Source organism: Lepidochelys kempii, chromosome 16 (genome assembly GCF_965140265.1).
Source record: "Lepidochelys kempii isolate rLepKem1 chromosome 16, rLepKem1.hap2, whole genome shotgun sequence".
Lineage (NCBI taxonomy): Eukaryota > Metazoa > Chordata > Testudines > Cheloniidae > Lepidochelys > Lepidochelys kempii.
This window is the reverse complement of record NC_133271.1, coordinates 25162624-25181168: the sequence shown is the minus strand read 5'-3', so window position 1 is coordinate 25181168 and position 18545 is coordinate 25162624. Positions and strand designations below refer to the sequence as shown.

At 39.4% G+C, this 18545-nt stretch overlaps 1 protein-coding gene across 4 annotated transcripts in view; it reads left to right on the top strand.

The window, feature by feature from the left end:
* TTLL11 (tubulin tyrosine ligase like 11) overlaps positions 1-18545 on the top strand; it is a 117997-nt gene that overhangs the window by 20790 nt on the left and 78662 nt on the right. For 3 of the 4 annotated variants that reach the window (XM_073314937.1, XM_073314936.1, XM_073314935.1), the window contains exons 3-5: positions 1729-1862; positions 15426-16001; positions 18052-18147. In XM_073314937.1, coding sequence (XP_073171038.1) covers positions 1729-1862; positions 15426-16001; positions 18052-18147 — 806 coding nt within the window. Of the gene's footprint in view, positions 1-1728; positions 1863-15425; positions 16002-17359; positions 17489-18051; positions 18148-18545 lie in introns of all 4 variants that reach the window. The other variant, XM_073314934.1, reaches the window with a different exon arrangement.

Below are 18545 nucleotides of genomic sequence, written 5' to 3'. Positions count from 1 at the left end.
ATAAAAATCTATCAGATCAAATCATGGTCCAATTGAAATTAATGGCAAATTTCCTATTGTGTTCATCAGTAGATACTTTGATTCACAGTATACCATATTCTTCATTTGTGAGTAGTTTTATATTGAAAAAAGATGTTCAAACTGGATCACTCTGACTCATGTTATTGGGCATGTTTTATGAATCAATAATAATTAGAGATTTAGTTAAGACATGGTATGAATACCAGAATGGGTAACTCAAGCTCTTTATGGATTGAGAGTATAATGGGACACTAAGGAACAGTACATATATAGAACATTAATTCAGAGAAACTTGATCTTTAGGTTGTAATTAAATTAAAATAATTTAAACAATTCTTGTGTGTCTTGTAACACCAGTAAAAATGCTATTTCCTAGAGGATTTGTTTCTACTAAAAAAAAAATCTATTTTGTATTGAGCTCTGGCTTGTTTCTGGGAAAATCTCAAAGCACAGTTCCTTAAATGGATTTTTTAATATTGAAGAGTTCATGTCAACTCTCATCTTATTCGCAAAAAGAAAAGGAGTACTTGTGGCACCTTAGAGACTAACCAATTTATTTGAGCATGAGCTTTCGTGAGCTACAGCTCACTTCATCAGATGTTGATGCAAAGCTCATGCTCAAATAAATTGGTTAGTCTCTAAGGTGCCACAAGTACTCCTTTTCTTTTTGCGAATACAGACTAACACGGCTGTTCCTCTGAAACCTCTCATCTTATTATGACTATTCTACTTTTTTAAGATCCATTATTTCTCATTCAATTCCAGCATAGATCCCACTGAATAAGAATTAAGAGCTTAGGTATTGACTTATATAAGTCCTTCACTTCAGATATATTGCTACTGTTAGTATGCTGTGTAAGTAAGAAACCCCATATATAGAACTTTTTGCTCCACTTACTGAGTTTTGTCTGATTGTGAACAAAAATATAGACAAAAGTGGACAATACACCTACACTGGTATAGCTCTGTAGTTTTCTGGTTGTTTAAATCTCATGCCATGTGTATGATATTTACCCTAGCTGTACCCTGCCTCCCATGTGGTGAGCGAGAAGGATGCAGAATTGACAAAAACAGGTTAGCGAGATCCTGAAGTCCCTTCACAAGGCACTTTTAACTCCCAGGAATGTTAATGGAGCCTGATCCCATGATCTGCTAAGCACCTCCTGTGAGGTATTCAACATTTCCAACTCCCATTTACTTCCATGAGATTTGAATTTGGCAGAATTGGGCCATTGAAAGACTAGACCTCACAGTTGTTTTATGTGAAACTGTAATTGTTTAAATAAGGGTTAATAGTTTAGGAAGGAACAATTCTAATTGTCTGAAGCAATTGATGTCTCCTGTTCCTTCTCTGCAACACTGGCAAAATAAGTTAAAAATTCCAGACTGGAGCAAAGAGTCAGTTAATGTTTCGACAAAAATTCTCCTTCCTTTATTCCCATTTTATATTTGAGCAACTACCTTAAAGCTTTCCCAAACCATGTGATATGGTGGTAAGTGCAGTATAAATAAATACCCAAGTAAAAAGCTACAAATCACTCAGTATCACTTGTAGCTTCAAATATTTAGTTATCTATTGGAAACAATGGCCAGAGCACATAAACATATGGTAAGTAACAACACACAGGCTTACTTTACTTTGCTGCTCAGAGCAAAGCCTAAGTGAATAATCTTGAACACTTCCAAATACTTCTTTATTTTCTCCAGGCATGACAGAAATGGTGCGTAAAATTACCCTGAGTCGGGCAGTGCGAACAATGCAGGATCTATTTCCTGAAGAGTACAACTTCTATCCCCAGTCATGGATTCTGCCAGAAGAGTTTCCCCTCTTTGTTGCTGAGGTAGATCAATTTTCTCCATACTCTCTGAATAATGCTGCCAGTAAGATATTTGCAAAAAGAAAAGGAGTACTTGTGGCACCTTAGAGACTAGCAAATTTATTTGAGCATAAGCTTTCGTGAGCTACATCATGCATGCATCCAATGAAGTGAGCTGTAGCTCACGAAAGCTTATGCTCAAATAAATTTGTTAGTCTCTAAGGTGCCACAAGTACTCCTTTTCTTTTTGTGAATACAGACTAACACGGCTGCTACTCTGAAACGAGTAAGATATTTGTGACCATGTCATTCTTCACTTACTTTACTTCCATATTGGTTAGACTGTTTAAAACTACATTTGTATTCCACGGAATCTATCCACCCTTTTCAGTTTGCCTCAGATCAGACATAGTTTAATTGAGCTGCTCTTACTTGTTATGCTCTAGAATTGATATCAAAACAACATTGCTTCCTCCTCACCACCAAAAAGGGTATTTGAATGTTAAACACAGCAGAAATTTAAACTCCTTTCCCCAGCATATTTTACTGAGTTTAGAAAGAGTGAGTAGCAGAATGTTCTGAGACTGGACTCTGTGGAATGTGACATCCCACCAGTGTCATTGTCACTGAAGTCTTTTTAATATATCCTGTGTGTTTTATATGAGTCCTTCCAAGCAGTCTCTCTTAATGTGTTTTGGTGTTTGTATATACTTGCATATTCCTCTGTGTTTAACTGGTGTTTGAAGGATTTGTTTAAATGTTCAAAATGTAATAAAACTGTTTTGGTTTTCATGAAACCCAGAAATTTTTTTTTTGCTTTTGTGTAACGATTTATTGTTTTGTTATTGCTAGTATTTTAAAATATTGTATGTTTTTATTTTAACCTTGTCTGACTCACCCAGTGCATTCTTGCATTCTACAGTATCCTCTGCTTGGAAAAGTGAGCAGGAAAAGGTATAGATTTTATTAGACCTCTATACTCTGTCACTTTTTAATATGATACTTTTTATCAGCAGTCCAGTTAAATTCATGATCATCTTCTAACGTGTACTCTTCCAATGTGCTGGGTCATCTTTCTGACACTTTACTAATGACAGTAAAAATGAGCAAGATTCATATAGTATCCTCAGCTGTCGATGTAAAGCAGATTTGTAAAAGGAGGTGTAAATTACAATCAGATTAGGTATTGCAAGCACTTGAGTGAAGACCATTTGGGAGCAAACTTTCCAAGTAGTACACTGGGTTGTAACTGATTCCTGAGAGCCATGCTGACTCCTAGTTATTATGCACTGATTATTTGGGCAGCGGTGCAAATGCATCATACCGTAGAGCAATTTAGAAGGACAATACATTTATGCTGTCAGCAGGTGGCACTGCAGATAAACAAATATTGCTCTCTGTGTAAGTGCTCATCAATGTGAAGACTATTTTTGGTTTCCATTCCAAGAAGAGCAGATGTCCAATAAAACATTGCTTGGAGTTTCTGTTGCATGTGTTCTTCCATCTGTGTTTGAGAAAAGTATCATTTTTGTTATCAAACAATATAGTTTATGCTGTAAGAGTTTGTTCTACTTAACAAAATGTTTGCAATGTAAAAAATAAATAAAACTCTGTATCATAAACCATAAATGACTGGGTGGAGCTTGGAGAACATGTCACTTGTAGCTTGGTGAGGCCATTCCCAACAGGAACTCTCCATGCTTTGCTTTTTCAGTTGTTTTAATTGTTGTGGGAATTTAGCGCTGGTGAGGAGTTGTTGGCAGCCCTTGGAGATTGAAGTCTTCTGTTTATCCAGACAAGTACTATACAGAATGGGCAACATCTGCACAACCTTCCCCACATTGTTCTCCCACTGTGCCTTAGCACTGATATGGCAAGATGACCTCCGAGGGTGAGAGGATAATTCAGTGTCATCCATGTTTGTGGCCTTGTGATGTGAGATATTGTCTCTTGGAGCTAGACTCAGACACCAAACAGCTATAAGATTTGTCTGTATTTGAACAGGCCACCTAAAGTTGCTATATCATTACCAATTCCCTGAGCTCTCAGAGTTCCCTGCTTCTTTCTGCTGCGTCCCCACAACGTGCCAAAATAAAATCTTCTGTTACATATTTTAACATTCCTCAGATTCTATGGACAAGACTCTGTGGTCATATTGTGGATGTGTATAAATAACTGGACCAGCCAAGTGGTGTCCATTTTTTCCCATTTCTGTCCTCCCCCAACCCTACTCCCAGTCAGAGAATACTGCAACCACTTCAGTAACATTTTCCCTGATTTAAAAAATAATAATTGGCAAGAGAACTGCCATCTTGACAATTTGGTGCATTTGGGAAATACCAGGAAAATGGCAATTCTCTGAGCATCATTCATATGAAATTGAAATAGTGATAGGTATTTCTAACAATAGTTTTAAAAGTTAACTTTTCAGTCAGTGTATATATAATTGTATATTATATACAGTATATTTAACAGTAAAATATTACACCTACCCTTTGTAATTTGTCAGATGCCCAACCACTTCAAAGAAGGAGTGATATCCTGTTTATTCTGTTACCAAAAGCTCTGCAAAATTTGTCTTGATGCAATAAAGAGTTTCAGAACTTCATCTTCCCACTAGCTTTAAATGGTATTGCTTTTACATAGGCCTCTTACAGTTGCCTGTCTTGGGCATGATGAATAGGCATTTTTTTTTTAATTTTTAATAAGAATCTAATTTTAGACAGTGTAATTTTCAGGCAGAGCATAATATAGGTTGTGTTAATCTGGTTTTCAGATGTTGGAGACCTCATAAGTATGGGCATTCAAGTCTCTGTACAGTCAAATCCAACAGCGTGTTTATTTAATGTTCTTGCCAAATCATCAACTAAAATATTTCCATCAAAGGGAAACCTAAAGAGAAAATGCATAGTTGTCCCAGATTTTCAACCAGGTCTATATCTGGCTTCTCAATTTGTACTCCAATTAATTTTGCCCATAGTTTTTTGTGTGTGTGTTTAGAAAACGTAGACATCTAGCTACCTGACCTGAAGGAGAATATCAAATATGTAGCTCTTCTGTGATCACTTAAAATAACGGATGTGAACTTAATCCCTTTTAGTATTCTAGACTTCACATTTTAGGCAGTGGCATAGTAGTGTTCATTTTCCAAAAATTACCTAATTTCTTTATCTCCAAACTGCATTGATGCTTCCATGAAAGGAATTTTTATTTCACTGAGATTTTGGTTACAAGTGGGACCTTCACTTTGGAGGGGTTTGAAATCTGTAAAGATGATTTCATTTGCTAAGATCCTTGGGTATCTTTAGAGTGTTATCCAAAGAAGTTAAATCAAAACTTATCTGGATTAAGCCAGGGGAACACCGCACACCTCCCCACCCCTGAATAAAATCTGGAATGAGACTCGGGTTTCCTTTGTTCAAAAACAAAAAAATACATTACACTAATCAGTTCGGTTTCTCTGACTCTCAGGTTAATAAACAAAGGTTGAGGTCTGGATTTGCTACATGTTCTATCTGATTCTGGAAAACTCCATGGTCCACTTCTTACGCATTGTCATGAAGTGTGAAATCTCTTGCACTTTCACTTAAGGGAACATGTCTGGTATTAAACTAGAGTAAATTAGTTCTTAGGGAGCAATATTACAGGATGAAAACAGTCAACCCTGATTGTATCAGCTTGCTTTGTTTCATACTTTTAACATTGCCAACAATACAGTATTTTAAGTCTACCCATTATAGGTACTCATTACAGTTTCTTTATATGGACTAGCTTCAGCCCAAAGATATTAACTAGTCTATGGTGTTGAACGGTGCATTTCTTGAGTAAGCCATTTTTCCACCTGGCTTATAAAAAAAACATTTTTTCATCACATCAGACATAGCCGTGGAAGAAAATTTGAAATTCAGCTTGCTTAGCAGATCTGGAAATATCTCAAGGGTATTCACTCTTAGCAGTTTGTCCTGTTAAATAAAATGAAGGATTCTTAGACTTATCTTGGTGTTTCCTTGTTAAGAATCTGTGTCAAACAGAATTGGAAGCTAGTGGGCAGATATCATGGTGGTGGTTTATTGCCTGCCAAGAAGACCTATTTTGTGTTCTAGATCTCGTCCTTTTCTGTAAAAATGTATGAACTTTGCTTGAAGTCCAAATTGGATGTCGTCATCCAAGGTTTATTCCTTTACTATACTCTCCACTCCCCTTGGGTTTGTATAAATGGGGAAAATAAGGCATGTCTGAAGATATTAAAATTATGTTTGTTAAAAACACAACTTTGCCCAAGGTGTAGATGAGGTCAGTCATGCTGAAAATGTATTATATGGTCATGGTCAGTCTTAGGCCCCTTCTCTCCTCCCAGTGTTGACCATGACCAGCTAACATGTTTCCAAATACAACATGCCTTAAGTGCAAAGTTGTGTTTAAAATTGTTAGTTAACTCATTTTCCAACATGACTTATTTTCCCAGTCTACACAAACCATGACTGGTCAAAGAAAGTATTTGAAGGCTTCTGCTGGTTATAAAGAAGACCTTCAAGACCAAGAATTCTACTTCCTTGAGGACAGTCAATCTGCTGGAAGATAGATTGATCTATTCCCAGATCATCATCCTCTCTTTACGTCTTGTTCTTGTTGATTGGTGTATGTAAGATATGATGGACTGGAAGGCTTAAGGAGAGCAGTGAGTAGTTTCCAGGACAGGAACAGAGGTTTCACCTCACCTGGAAATATAGGGAAATGCCTTCCTGCTTTATTACTAGTCTTGAAATACAAATGACTAAGAAAAGTATATAGATAAAATCCAGACATCTGTCAGTTTCAATGGATTTACCCAAATGTCTGTGAAAGTTGAAAAATGATGCCCTTTCCGGTGAAAATGGATGAATTGTGGAAGGAGTTCAGTAAAGGGAGGTTGATCTTCATTAATAACACAAATAGGGGCTTTGAATTAGCAACGTTGCTGTAACTAATAATTTTAGCCTTGGGTTCTGAATTTCCTTTGATGGGCTACCCTGACTGTGTGTGTGGGATTCCTTTCTCATTCTTGCATTTTTCATTCTCTCCCTGATATTTTCTGTAACCAGCTTTGTCTTAAATGTAACAAATCTTCTAATAAACCAACTCTGCCATTTTTTTATGAGGCTGAGTGTGCTGCATCTCTCCTGAGCCAGCATGGATTGAAGTGTGATTCATCTGTGTTTTGTCCAGACAGACTTTAGTCTGAGACACTGCTCGCTTTTTCTTTGGTCAGAGAAATGAGTTACTGTCATGTCTGATGTTGGAGCATACAGGATGGAAGCTCTTTGCTTGAGCCCTTTGAAGATAACAGTTTTGGAGCACTTGGTTTATTAGTGCTGATACAAAATATTGGCCTCTGTCTGAAGGAAACAGGTGTTTTGTTCTGAACTTGAATAGCGGTTGAAATGATGTTTAAAATACAATATTGCACAAGCAGGTTGCCACCGTATCCTCAATATAGTGGTTCCCAAAAGCACTTTCCTCTTTAATAGAGAGCCTGTGCAGCAGAACAGAAAAAGCCTGAGGCAGGAGCAGCCCGAAATGGGGAATGGGAGACAGACAGATTGTCTCTGTCCTTCTAATGGCACAAAAGTGTGTGTGTGTGTGTGTGTGTGTGTGTGTGTGTGTAAAAAATTATAGCAGGGAGTTTAATGTATAAGCCTAACCAAATACCCCTTTTGTGACATTAACTTTCTAATAGTGAATAAAAAACTGGAATATTATTATGGAAAGATCTATTCTGTAGTTTAACATAATTGAGAAGACAGTTATTCCCTTGTGGATAAAAGCATTAGAGGCCAAATTCTGCTTTCCTTATTCTCCCATCCCAACTAGTCCCATTGATCTAATTGGACTTGGCCTTATGTAGAAAACATGGGAAAATATCTGCTGTCCATTGCCTCCCTATCCCTTGAAGTGACCACCTATTCTGATAAAGGACCTTTCATTCCATTAAGATTAATTGTCCCTGAGAAAATCCCTAGTTTAAATAATTAGATTTGAATTCACACAATAGTGAAGAGGAAGAGTGGTGTGGTTCCCAATAAAGTAAATGAGTCACATGGGAAAAACTTCTGCACTATCCCCTGAAAATCTGAGGGCTGGTATAAGAGAACTAAGTAGTGTGGATGGATTAGCTAATGAAGCCACTAGAAAAAGACAGTCACTCCTGAAATTCCATGACTTTCCTAGTGATAGCCAGCCTTCTGCTATGTCCCAATTTTTCTTTCCCTCTGCAGTACCAGGACTGCTTGTGGAAATCGATCGACTTTGCTGGTGTCTCAGGATACCAGCTAAGGAAGAAAAATAATCTCAGAGCAGTGCCAGAGAGAGGGCAGGCTACTGCTGTGAACACATGTAAAACAACAGCACCAGCCACTTCCTACGTATTGCTAGATTAGTTTAGTTTGGCAATTTAATTCTGCCTCTTTCATTTTCTTTTTCTTTTTTTGTTTTTGTTTTTATTTGGTGATGTATGAATTCAAGAAAAGAACAGAATGTACTAAGACTATTCCTGGTATTCAAGAAACTAGTGTAGCTTCCACCTGCTTTGGAGAGAGAAGATTGTTTGTTTTTAAAAAGTCTCTTGAAGACTTGAACCACTGGATCTCCTGTGTAGTAGACAGCGTAGCCCGCCGCAATACATCCTGTGCTTACCTTGGCTGCCCCTGGTTGTTTGGGGCTCCTTTGTCTGCATTGTTCTGAATTTCATGGTCTCCTGCCTATCGTTCTCTTTCCATGGGATCTTGGATTTTGTAAGGTGGTGGTGGTTGTTTTTTAACTGGAAAACACAGAATGTGCCTTAACACTTTTAAAATGTAAAATATTTGTGAATTAAGGCTCATGAAAGTGGCTGGAAAACCAGCCCTGTGGACTGTAGCACTATCGTAGATCATATGTGGCATTGACAGAAGCAGTGCAAGCTTTCTCACATTGGCTCTGTCACTGAACCTTAACCCTAAACTTCAGGAACCACCTTTTAAAGGGTGAGAGAATAGTTCAGTCTCACTCAATCCTTGGCCTTTCTGCTGAGACTGTCAACAAGGTTGCCAATTAGAGCCAGCTCCTGGTAGTTTTATACCATTCTTGAGATGTACAGTAAGGATTGACTTATGAGGAGAGGCTGAGGGAGCTGGGATTGTTTAGCCTGCAGAAGAGAAGAATGAGGGGGGATTTGATAGCTGCTTTCAACTACCTGAAAGGGGGTTCCAAAGAGGATGGCTCTAGACTGTTCTCAATGGTAGCAGATGACAGAACGAGGAGTAATGGTCTCAAGTTGCAGTGGGGGAGGTTTAGATTGGATATTAGGAAAAACTTTTTCACTAAGAGGGTGGTGAAACACTGGAATGTGTTACCTAGGGAGGTGGTAGAATCTCCTTCCTTAGAGGTTTTTAAGGTCAGGCTTGACAAAGCCCTGGCTGGGATGATTTAACTGGGAATTGGTCCTGCTTCGAGTAGGGGGTTGGACTAGATGACCTTCAGGGGTCCCTTCCAACCCTGATATTCTATGATTCTATGATCCAACCGTTAAGTACATTTACAATCCCAAACAACCATAATAGTAACAGCCATTGGGCATCACTGACATTGGCTGGATTTGAATTCCTTATGTACATGAGAGAGATTCCCGAGTCCTCCAGTTCCCAAGTAGTTTGATTTATCCTTGGCATGCCCATGAATTCTGTAGCATGTCAACTTCACTAACTTAAAAATATATCTGTGCTCTTTCCTTTCCTTGTAACATGTTGTAAAGCATGCTATATTTTTGAATGCTTTTTATTTTAGATTGCTCTGAAGCTTTCCTGCCCCTCTATCACAATTTCTGTTGTCCTTCTTGAGACCTGACAGTCTCTCTAGTTTGATTTTATTGCGCTGTACGGTGAAAATAAAACTTAGGTAGTAGGAGTTATTGATGCATCATGAGGGATCTGTATATCCAGCTGTATTGTCAGGTCCTCCCAGTGACCTAGTTACTACTTTTCTGGTTTGTCCTCTTAAATAAAAAGTTGAAGTTCATGAGGTTTTATTTTTTCTTAGGAATGTAATAATGTAGGCAATTGTTGATGTCATGATTGTTCGAAGGTAAAAATAATTTAATTATATTGTCTTTGAAAGAATTGACAGAAGAGGTGCAGTTTACAAATAGGCAGATCTTAAGCCCAGCGATTAGTTATCAGTATCCTGTTAAATTCTGATTCTTTGCATCCAATTAGGAATGTTGTTAGCCTCCAAACACTACTTACTAAATGAATGTATCAACTAACATGTGGTGTTCAAAGGCCAACTAGAATTAAAAATAATTATATTTTGTCCTGCCAAAATACCGCAATCTCTTCTAAGAGGGATGGTCTGATTTTCTTATGGATGAGATCACTGGTTCTTTAGGAAAGAAAAACTGGCCAGGATGTTTTTTCGCTCCTGGGTGGAACTCATGCTGACATGTAAAAAGACATTTATTGATGCTGGTCCAAGAAGTTATTACAGTAGTTACCATAGAAGTCTGTGTTTACCATCTTCTGTTATTACCGCCAGCACTGTTAATGCAACCAAAGTTAAAAGCCTGCTGATACTGATGTCTGGAAATTTCAGAGGACCAGGCAAAAACTCCAAATCTATATGCCTTCGAACTTTGGGGGCATTTGGGTCCAGATCTGAACTTTGTAACTCCCATTCACAGTCATTACTGCTGTTCTACACTTGTGTGTAAATGGAAGCTTTCTGCTGCATAACTGACCTGCTCTTTCTACCTGCTTCATTTATGCTTTTGAGCATTATAGGTCACCTCTGGAGTTTGGTAGGGGGTTTTGGGTTCTGACAAGACCACAGCTAATGGTAGCAGAGATAGGATATCACAGGGTGACTGGACTTTTTAAAGGGAAAAGGGGCCTCAGCCCACCTGTGACAAGATCAGCTCACCTCCTCAGGTGGTTAAAAATAAATGAAGAGGCCAGGGCCGAGAATATAAGGGAGGAAGGGACAGCCTTCCTGGAGCGGTCCCTAGAGAGAGGCTCCCACTCAAGCTCCTAATTCTCCAGTTAGGAGGGCTGGGAGTGGCAGTATGCCAGAAGCATGGGGAACTGCAGCTGACTGAAGAAAAGTAGCTGTAGGTGAGTGCTGCAAGGAATAAAGGGACAGTTTGAACGAACTGAATCCAGTACAGGGAAGCAGGACTGGGGGCTCCTGTATCAAGGAGAGAGAACTATTGGACCTGTGGAACCTTGGATGAAGCTGGCATGAAGTATTAATATGTGTCTGAGGTAATTACATTGATCCCTCTCCAGAAGGGGAATGTTTTAGAATGCTGTGGACTGGGTGAGTTATTGCGAAGCCCCATGAGAGAGGGAAACTGAGACAGGGTGCTGCAGAGCCACCCAGCCATGAGGGGGCTTTTGGGAAGTGGCTGACCATATTACATAGGGATTTGGGGTTACCAAGAGTCTAGGATACAGATTCTGTATTACAGAGTTAAACATTTCCCTGGCATGATGGCTTGCATTACGTATCATGGAGGCCTAAGTATCAGTCAAACAAGTGTCAGAAGTAATCAAGACTCATATGCCTACTCTGTACCATAAGCAGAAAGGACATTGCTACACTGGAAGGAATCTGAAAAGAGGCCTCCTGTCTACGAGCAATGCTCTTATGCCATGTCTACAAAGGGACCCTCTGGAAGTCAATGTGCATAAATTAAAGCATGTTAATCCCCATGTGGATGGTCTCAATCAAGAGCAAAGTGGCCTTCGTTTGCTGTAACTTAATCCTCCTTGGATGAGAGCATCCACATGGGGAGTGGGAGTGACAGGGCAGTTAATGCTCTTTATATGCATTCTCATGTCACACCTTGATTCAGCTTAATTTTCCTGAGTGTCCCCATGTAGACATGGCCTTAGTAAGCACTACAAAGTCAATTTTCTTTCATCAACAGAGACCTCTTTTGTAGGAAGGTGCTGTGAGCCATGGTACCAAAATGAACGGAAAGTATGTGCTTTATAAGGTCCATCTTAGTCCTATTTTCCTACCCTTCGCTCTCTGCCTCAGTGACTAGCTGCTTTCCATTTGTGTGCACATTAGGGGATGAAATATGGTAGAATGGAGTATTTCTTACCCAGTAATTTCTCTTCTAGTAATGGCATCTCCCTCTACCCACCCCAGTCCAACCCACACTGGTTATCAAGTCAATAGCCAATATGCATTTCTGCAAAGAAAACGTTTTGGAATATACATTATCGCCCAGTAACAATAAAAAACACTTGACTCAATTCTTGAGAAATCCACAGTATGAAAATGCAAATTAAGAGGATTTATCTAGGCACATAAAGTTATCTGTAAAACAACTAACAATTATTTTGTGTGATGGTTTCCCTGAACAGATTTTTCACATTTATATCTGTTTGTTTAATGCATCCGATGAAGTGAGCTGTAGCTCACAAAAGCTTATGCTCTAATATATTGGTTAGTCTCTAAGGTGCCACAAGTACTCCTTTTCCTTTTACGGATACACGGCTGCTACTCTGAAACCTGTCTTTAATGTTTTCGTTTCAAATAACTAATTGTTGTTTACTCAGTTGTCCACTAGGGGGCAATACATGTCATGCAAAACTAATACAATAGAGGAGAACTAACACAGGCAAATTGAAAATCTCAGAAGTGTGCTAAATTGGAAAGGATACAAGACTAGGCGTGTCATGCATTTCAGATTCAACCAAAGGTTTAGCTACAATATTAAATACCATCAAACTCTCTTGGCTAACTTTTCTCACTTGCTTATTTCACACTGTGTGTGTAGACAAATTGTAATCCACTAGGAACAGATTTCTCTAATGTGACGTAAAACCACTTCTAGAAGTTGCTGTGATCATGGTGGACAGAAATTTTTGCTCCTTTTGATCAGAAAATTAGTAGTTGAGCTCCAGGCCTGAATATGGCATTGGTGTAATTTACAGGAAATATTCAGTTACAAACTGAAGAGCAGTGGCCACTAGAGGCATATGTAGAATATGCTATTCAATGGGGAAAAATATTTTTGTTGTGATACATTGTATTGTTAGTATGCCCTAGCTTCACTAACGCAACCTATCTCTTTGATGAAAACTACACATTGATGGAAAATGAACATTTCTCATTTCTTGACAGATCTGGTTCCATCAGAGTTGTGCTTGCCACACATCTAACGGGGTGTGTATGTCTGGAGGGGGTGCTGATTTCAAGGCCCAAGAGTTTGTGTGCAGTAATCCCATGGATTTGCCATAAACTGCATGTCAAACAACAGAAGAGATTTAGTCCTGCAGGACTAGAGGAGGAAGGGAGGATAGGGAAATAGGACCTGACCTGATGTATATTTGGGTTGCTTGGGTAGGGGTCCTGTAATTCATGAAGAAGAAAGAGAGAGATAGGGAGAGGCCTCCTGATGTAGATGTGTGTATTCCACTCTGCATGACCCTGGAGCATCCACAATAAACCTCACACTAACACAGTGATCTGTGTCTAGTGAGATGGGTCCCTCCTGAGCCAGTTTACATCCTTGCCAGCCAGTCTGAACTATCCCTGTTTCTTGATCTATATCCATTTCAGTTTAAAACTGAGTATAATTTTCAATATTTACCTCTTAAAGTTGAATTTCCCACACTTGAGGAATTTGCGTTTCAGGAAAACAAAACCAATTGCACATGCCTGCAACCCTGCCATGTTATTAAAGACCTGAACTAAGGTATGAGTTAGTGTCTCTGGAAATGAATGGGGCAATTTACACCTCAGAACTTTTGTTTCACTCTCTCTGCAAAATCAGGCTACTGTTTCTGCATCTCTTCCACTTGTTTCATGTTTTGAAGGTTTTCTTTGCACCCATGACAACTAGATACTTTTGACTGGAAGTTGAAATTGGAGAAAAATTCAGAGATCTGTTTGTCCCCCCAGTTAGCCTGGAAATGTTGCTTTAAGAAAACGTCTTAGACTGGTGGAAATGAGTGGACTTCCTTGTAATGCTTACAAGGGAAGATAATTGGAGTTAGCCTTTCTTACGGCACTGAATGTTCTTTCATTGTTCATTCCCTTTTTACGTGCTCACAAAGGTGCATCTACACTTACGGTGCTGTGTAGAGTACAGACCCAGCATGCCCAGCTAGTGTGGGGTTAAATAACGGTGCAGACAGTAAGGCCAGCTTAGGCAAATAGAGTCGAGTTCCTACATGCCTGAACCCCCAAGATACATACTCTACACAGTTCTCTGCATGGCCAAGCTATGCCTCCCACATCTACACAGCTGTTTTAACATTGTAGTGTCCTGCTGCCAGAGCCTTTCCTCGCTGCAGTTAAAGGCTCTGGGAGCTCCTTGATGATGGTCCTTTCCCCACTGCCTTCTCCCTGCTGGAACCTTTCCTCACCCCCCAGTGAAAGGCTCCGGCAGCTGGAGCCTGTCCCTGTGGCAGTAGCTACATGTGTAGTGGCTGTACTCTACACACCACCATAAGTGTAGACATAGCCTTACCGGGAGGGTGCAAGTACGTGGCAGAAACTTCAAGTGCATGTCTCTTGAATAAAACCTTAGTTTGCAAAAGCTTCATTAAGTAAAAGGCACCACAAACATTTGTGCTATTCATGTTGAAGTTAAGGTCTGGATTTGGTTAACTGGTGTAAAGAGCATCTTCTAAGGGCTTGTCTACATGTGGAGTAAGCTAGGATGTGAATTTCAAGTGCATTAGCTATTCCCTTTGTGCAGTTTAAGCTAGGCTGCACAAAGGCAGTCTTGATGCAGAGTAAGAGTGTTCACATCAGGAGTTAGTGCAGGGAAGCTAGTATGCACCAGCTACTTCAAGCTCTTTCCCCATATAGACAAGCCCTTAGTTTATTCCATACCGTTGTGACTGGGACATAGTGAAAAGTGAACTTCAGATTGGAAGATTTACTGTTGGGAAGATGCAGGCAGCTATTTTGTCATAGCTGGATAGTGGTAGATGCAGTGTCTTCAGGACAGGGCCGCCATCCTTTAAGGTTTAGGCTATTATTTCAAACCATTTTAGAGAGCATTAATCACAAATGAATAACAGGGTCATGTCAAGTTACTGCTCTATCTTCCCCCTCCTCGGTGGTGTTTGCCTAAATTTAAACTTGAAAAAATAAGGCTGCTTTTTTCCAGGTTTCATGATTTTTGTTAAGAAAGTGTTCAGAAGGCTTAGTCTCACAACTCCATTTACGTTAGTGAGTCGTTCTGCATCCTCACTGGCTGAGGACATCAAGAACAAGAAATGTTTCAGGCTGTATATTGTCACACTACATTAAAAGGAGGTTCCTGGGACCATTTACAGGTTGGGATGCTATATAAACTGCAACTCCTTCTCATTGGTAACTCCTCTCCCACTTTTTTTGAACTGATTTTTGTGTTCTTGTCAACACCACTGTGTATTTTCCACTCTTACTTGGATGATGTTTACTTCTGTAATGCTGTGTATTTTACCTATACATGGAATTTCCTTTCACCTGTTGTTGTAGCATTAAAGCTTTTCCTTCAGAAATAAGCAAGGTGTTTTCCTTGTATTCATGTCCTTCTTTGATCTAATCATCCTTCTTTCCTTCTAGGTTCGCATGATGAAAGAGAGCGATCCACCCTGGAAGCCCACTTTCATTGTGAAACCTGATGGCGGGTGTCAAGGGGATGGAATCTACCTCATTAAAGACCCCAGCGACATTAGACTGGCAGGAAACCTACAGAGCCGGCCAGTTGTAGTCCAGGAATATATCAGCAAACCGCTGCTGATTGACAAACTGAAATTTGATATTCGTCTATATGTCTTACTGAAATCTTTAGAACCATTAGAGATTTATATAGCTAAAGATGGACTCTCTAGATTTTGTACAGAGCCCTATCGAGAACCCACCCTGAAAAACTTGCACCAGGTATTTATGCACTTAACCAACTATTCACTGAATATTCACAGCGGGAACTTCATCCATTCGGACAATGTAAACACCGGCAGCAAAAGGACTTTTTCAAGCGTCCTCTACAGACTGTCTTCCAAAGGGGTTGACATCAAGAAACTGTGGTCGGATATAATTTCATTGGTGATTAAGACTGTTCTTGCACTGACTCCAGAGCTGAAAGTTTATTACCAATCTGATATACCAGCTGGAAAGCCTGGGCCAACTTGCTTCCAGGTAGGTGAGGAATTTTTATGTAAGGGGTGCACTCCCATGTAATATAACCTCATCATTGCTATAGCCATTCCTGTAACAATATTGGAGGGATGGTATTTTTTTATGCATAGATTAAGCTTGTATGTTTAATTCTTTTTCTACAAGTTTTCTCTCGAATTCTGTTTGTTGATCACTAGTGGGGATAGTAGTTGAAAATTGGGCAATGTCCTGTGCAAGTTCACAATTTATATTCTCTTCACCACATTTTTTGGCTTGCAGACCCTCATCAGTGTCCCTGAAGCCACCTTCCCACCGCCCTTAAAAACACCCTCATCGTTTCTGTGGGGTTTCAGTCACATTCAAACACTCCTCTTTGAAGCTTCCAGATGGCAATGTTGAAAACTCCAAATCATAATAATCATAGATGCTCAGATAGTGATGAATGTAGTATGAACAGCATGAGGAAGGTCACCACTGGCAGTACATAAGGGAAATGCTGAGCACTTAGCACATTTCCAAATCCCCTACCCTCCCTCTCATTCCCTTTTACCTCTGCCTTCCAAATGTTGACATCTGGATGGCCATCTGTATTCTCCACATAAAAGACCAGTTCAGATTATTGCCACTTTGATAAGTTAGGTGGTCTGTCACATTGTGATTTCTAACTGGCCCAGTCAGTTTAAATGGTTTATGTGTTCTATGAACCAACTCGCTAAACCAGGAAAAATTTCCTCCATCCATGTAGGATTTTTGCTGGCTTCTTTTTGTAAGAGAGGACTGGAAGAAAGATGAGTCTTGAAATGTCCAGCATCACAAATGACCTTTGCAGAACTGTAATTTGGGCAGGTCTCACCAGAAAACCATGACAGGCTATGATTATATTAACAAACTCTATCATTAAAGTGGAGATGACCTCTGAAGCAGCAATTTACCAATTAGTGTCTAATTCCACAATAAAATGCTCTACTGATAACTACACTTCAGACATTTTTTATTTCCCTCCCCACAACAAAGAGCCTGTAGGTATTGGCAAATCTGTATTCTGGTCACACAGAACAACTAGATGAGTCCACAGTAAATTTGTTTCCTCTGCAGGAGAGTGGCAGGTTTTCACCTACCTTAATGGTCTCTATAGTGTGCTAGCAGCCTCAGGAAGGGAGAAGTCCATGTTGCGGTGTGCTGTACAAACCACCAGATTATCTGAGGAAAAAACTGTCACAGTAAAAGAGCTTTTGTGAAATCAGACTTTGGTTTTTTGTCTAAGGAATGGCAGGTTGAGTGTAGAGCTAAGATACTGGAATGAATTGGAGAAATTGGAGGCAAGGATGGTCACTTTTCTTTAAACAAGATCGGAACAAATCTCACAATTGCATTAACAGGCTGAAGGCAAGCAGGTAGTGTCTTCAGCAGGACTTTTGCAAAGGCTGAGCAGACACTGTGTTTTGGTGTGCTACAGAGAAGACTCAGAGGGCTCAGCAAGGAAAGATGACCACACCAAGGAAATCCTGGTACAACTTAAGTCCCCATTGCACTAAATGCCATACAAACACATAGGAAGAGACAGTCCCTGTCCCAAAGAGTTTACAGTCTAAACAGACAAGACAGATAAAGTGCAGGAGAAGGGAAATATTAGCTTTGTTGTATAGGTGGGGAAGTGAGACATGAAGAACTTAAGTGATTTGCCTAAAGCCATGCAGGATGGCTGTGGCAGAACTAAGAACTTAACCCAGATCTCCTGAATCCCACTCAAATTCCTTAGCCAGTCCCATCATTCCACTTCTTATTACAGCATGATGTCATAACAGCCTGTTCATGAAGGAAGGGGTTTAAAAAGATCATTAATAAAATGTTCTGTGGGAATGGGATTCTGCGTGTCCCTACTCTGGGTAAGTGCTTCCCCAATGATGGGGGGAAAACAAAGAATTTAGATAATCATGTTGAGCTCTCCAGCTCCATGGATGGGAGAGAAGTTTCTTTAGTTAGATGGATAACTTGACTACATAATGTTATGTGCAATTCTCTAAAAGAAATCACAGCGAGTAAAAGTAATGTTGTGTTGCGTTATGCACAGATTTTAGGATTTGACATTCTCCTAATGAAAAATTTGAAGCCTGTGTTACTTGAAGTAAATGCAAACCCCAGCATGAGAATAGAACATGAGCAAGAGGTAAGACCTTCCAGCCTGACATGATATTAGAATGTAATTGTTTGGGGGTTGGTTTTTTTGGTCTTTTTGTGTTTTTGAAAGATGGAAGCTGTTGGCTAATATGAAACCTGTAAGGCTTTTTGTAATATTTGGCTTTGCAATCATTGCTAATCTGATACTCTTGAAACATGACTTATTGGAATTTTGAAAGCTCTCCATCATCTTTGTCAGAAATGTACTTATTCCACATCCTGGCAGTTGAGTTAATTATATTTGGGTGAATATTAACCATTTTTCATGTTTGTGTATATAAATGGTAACATTGACGGCAATGATCTTTTTTTCAATGTATTTAGGTGACTTGACTAAAATTTCCATAGTGTCATTTTGTATATGTTAACAGATAATTTTTATTCTTT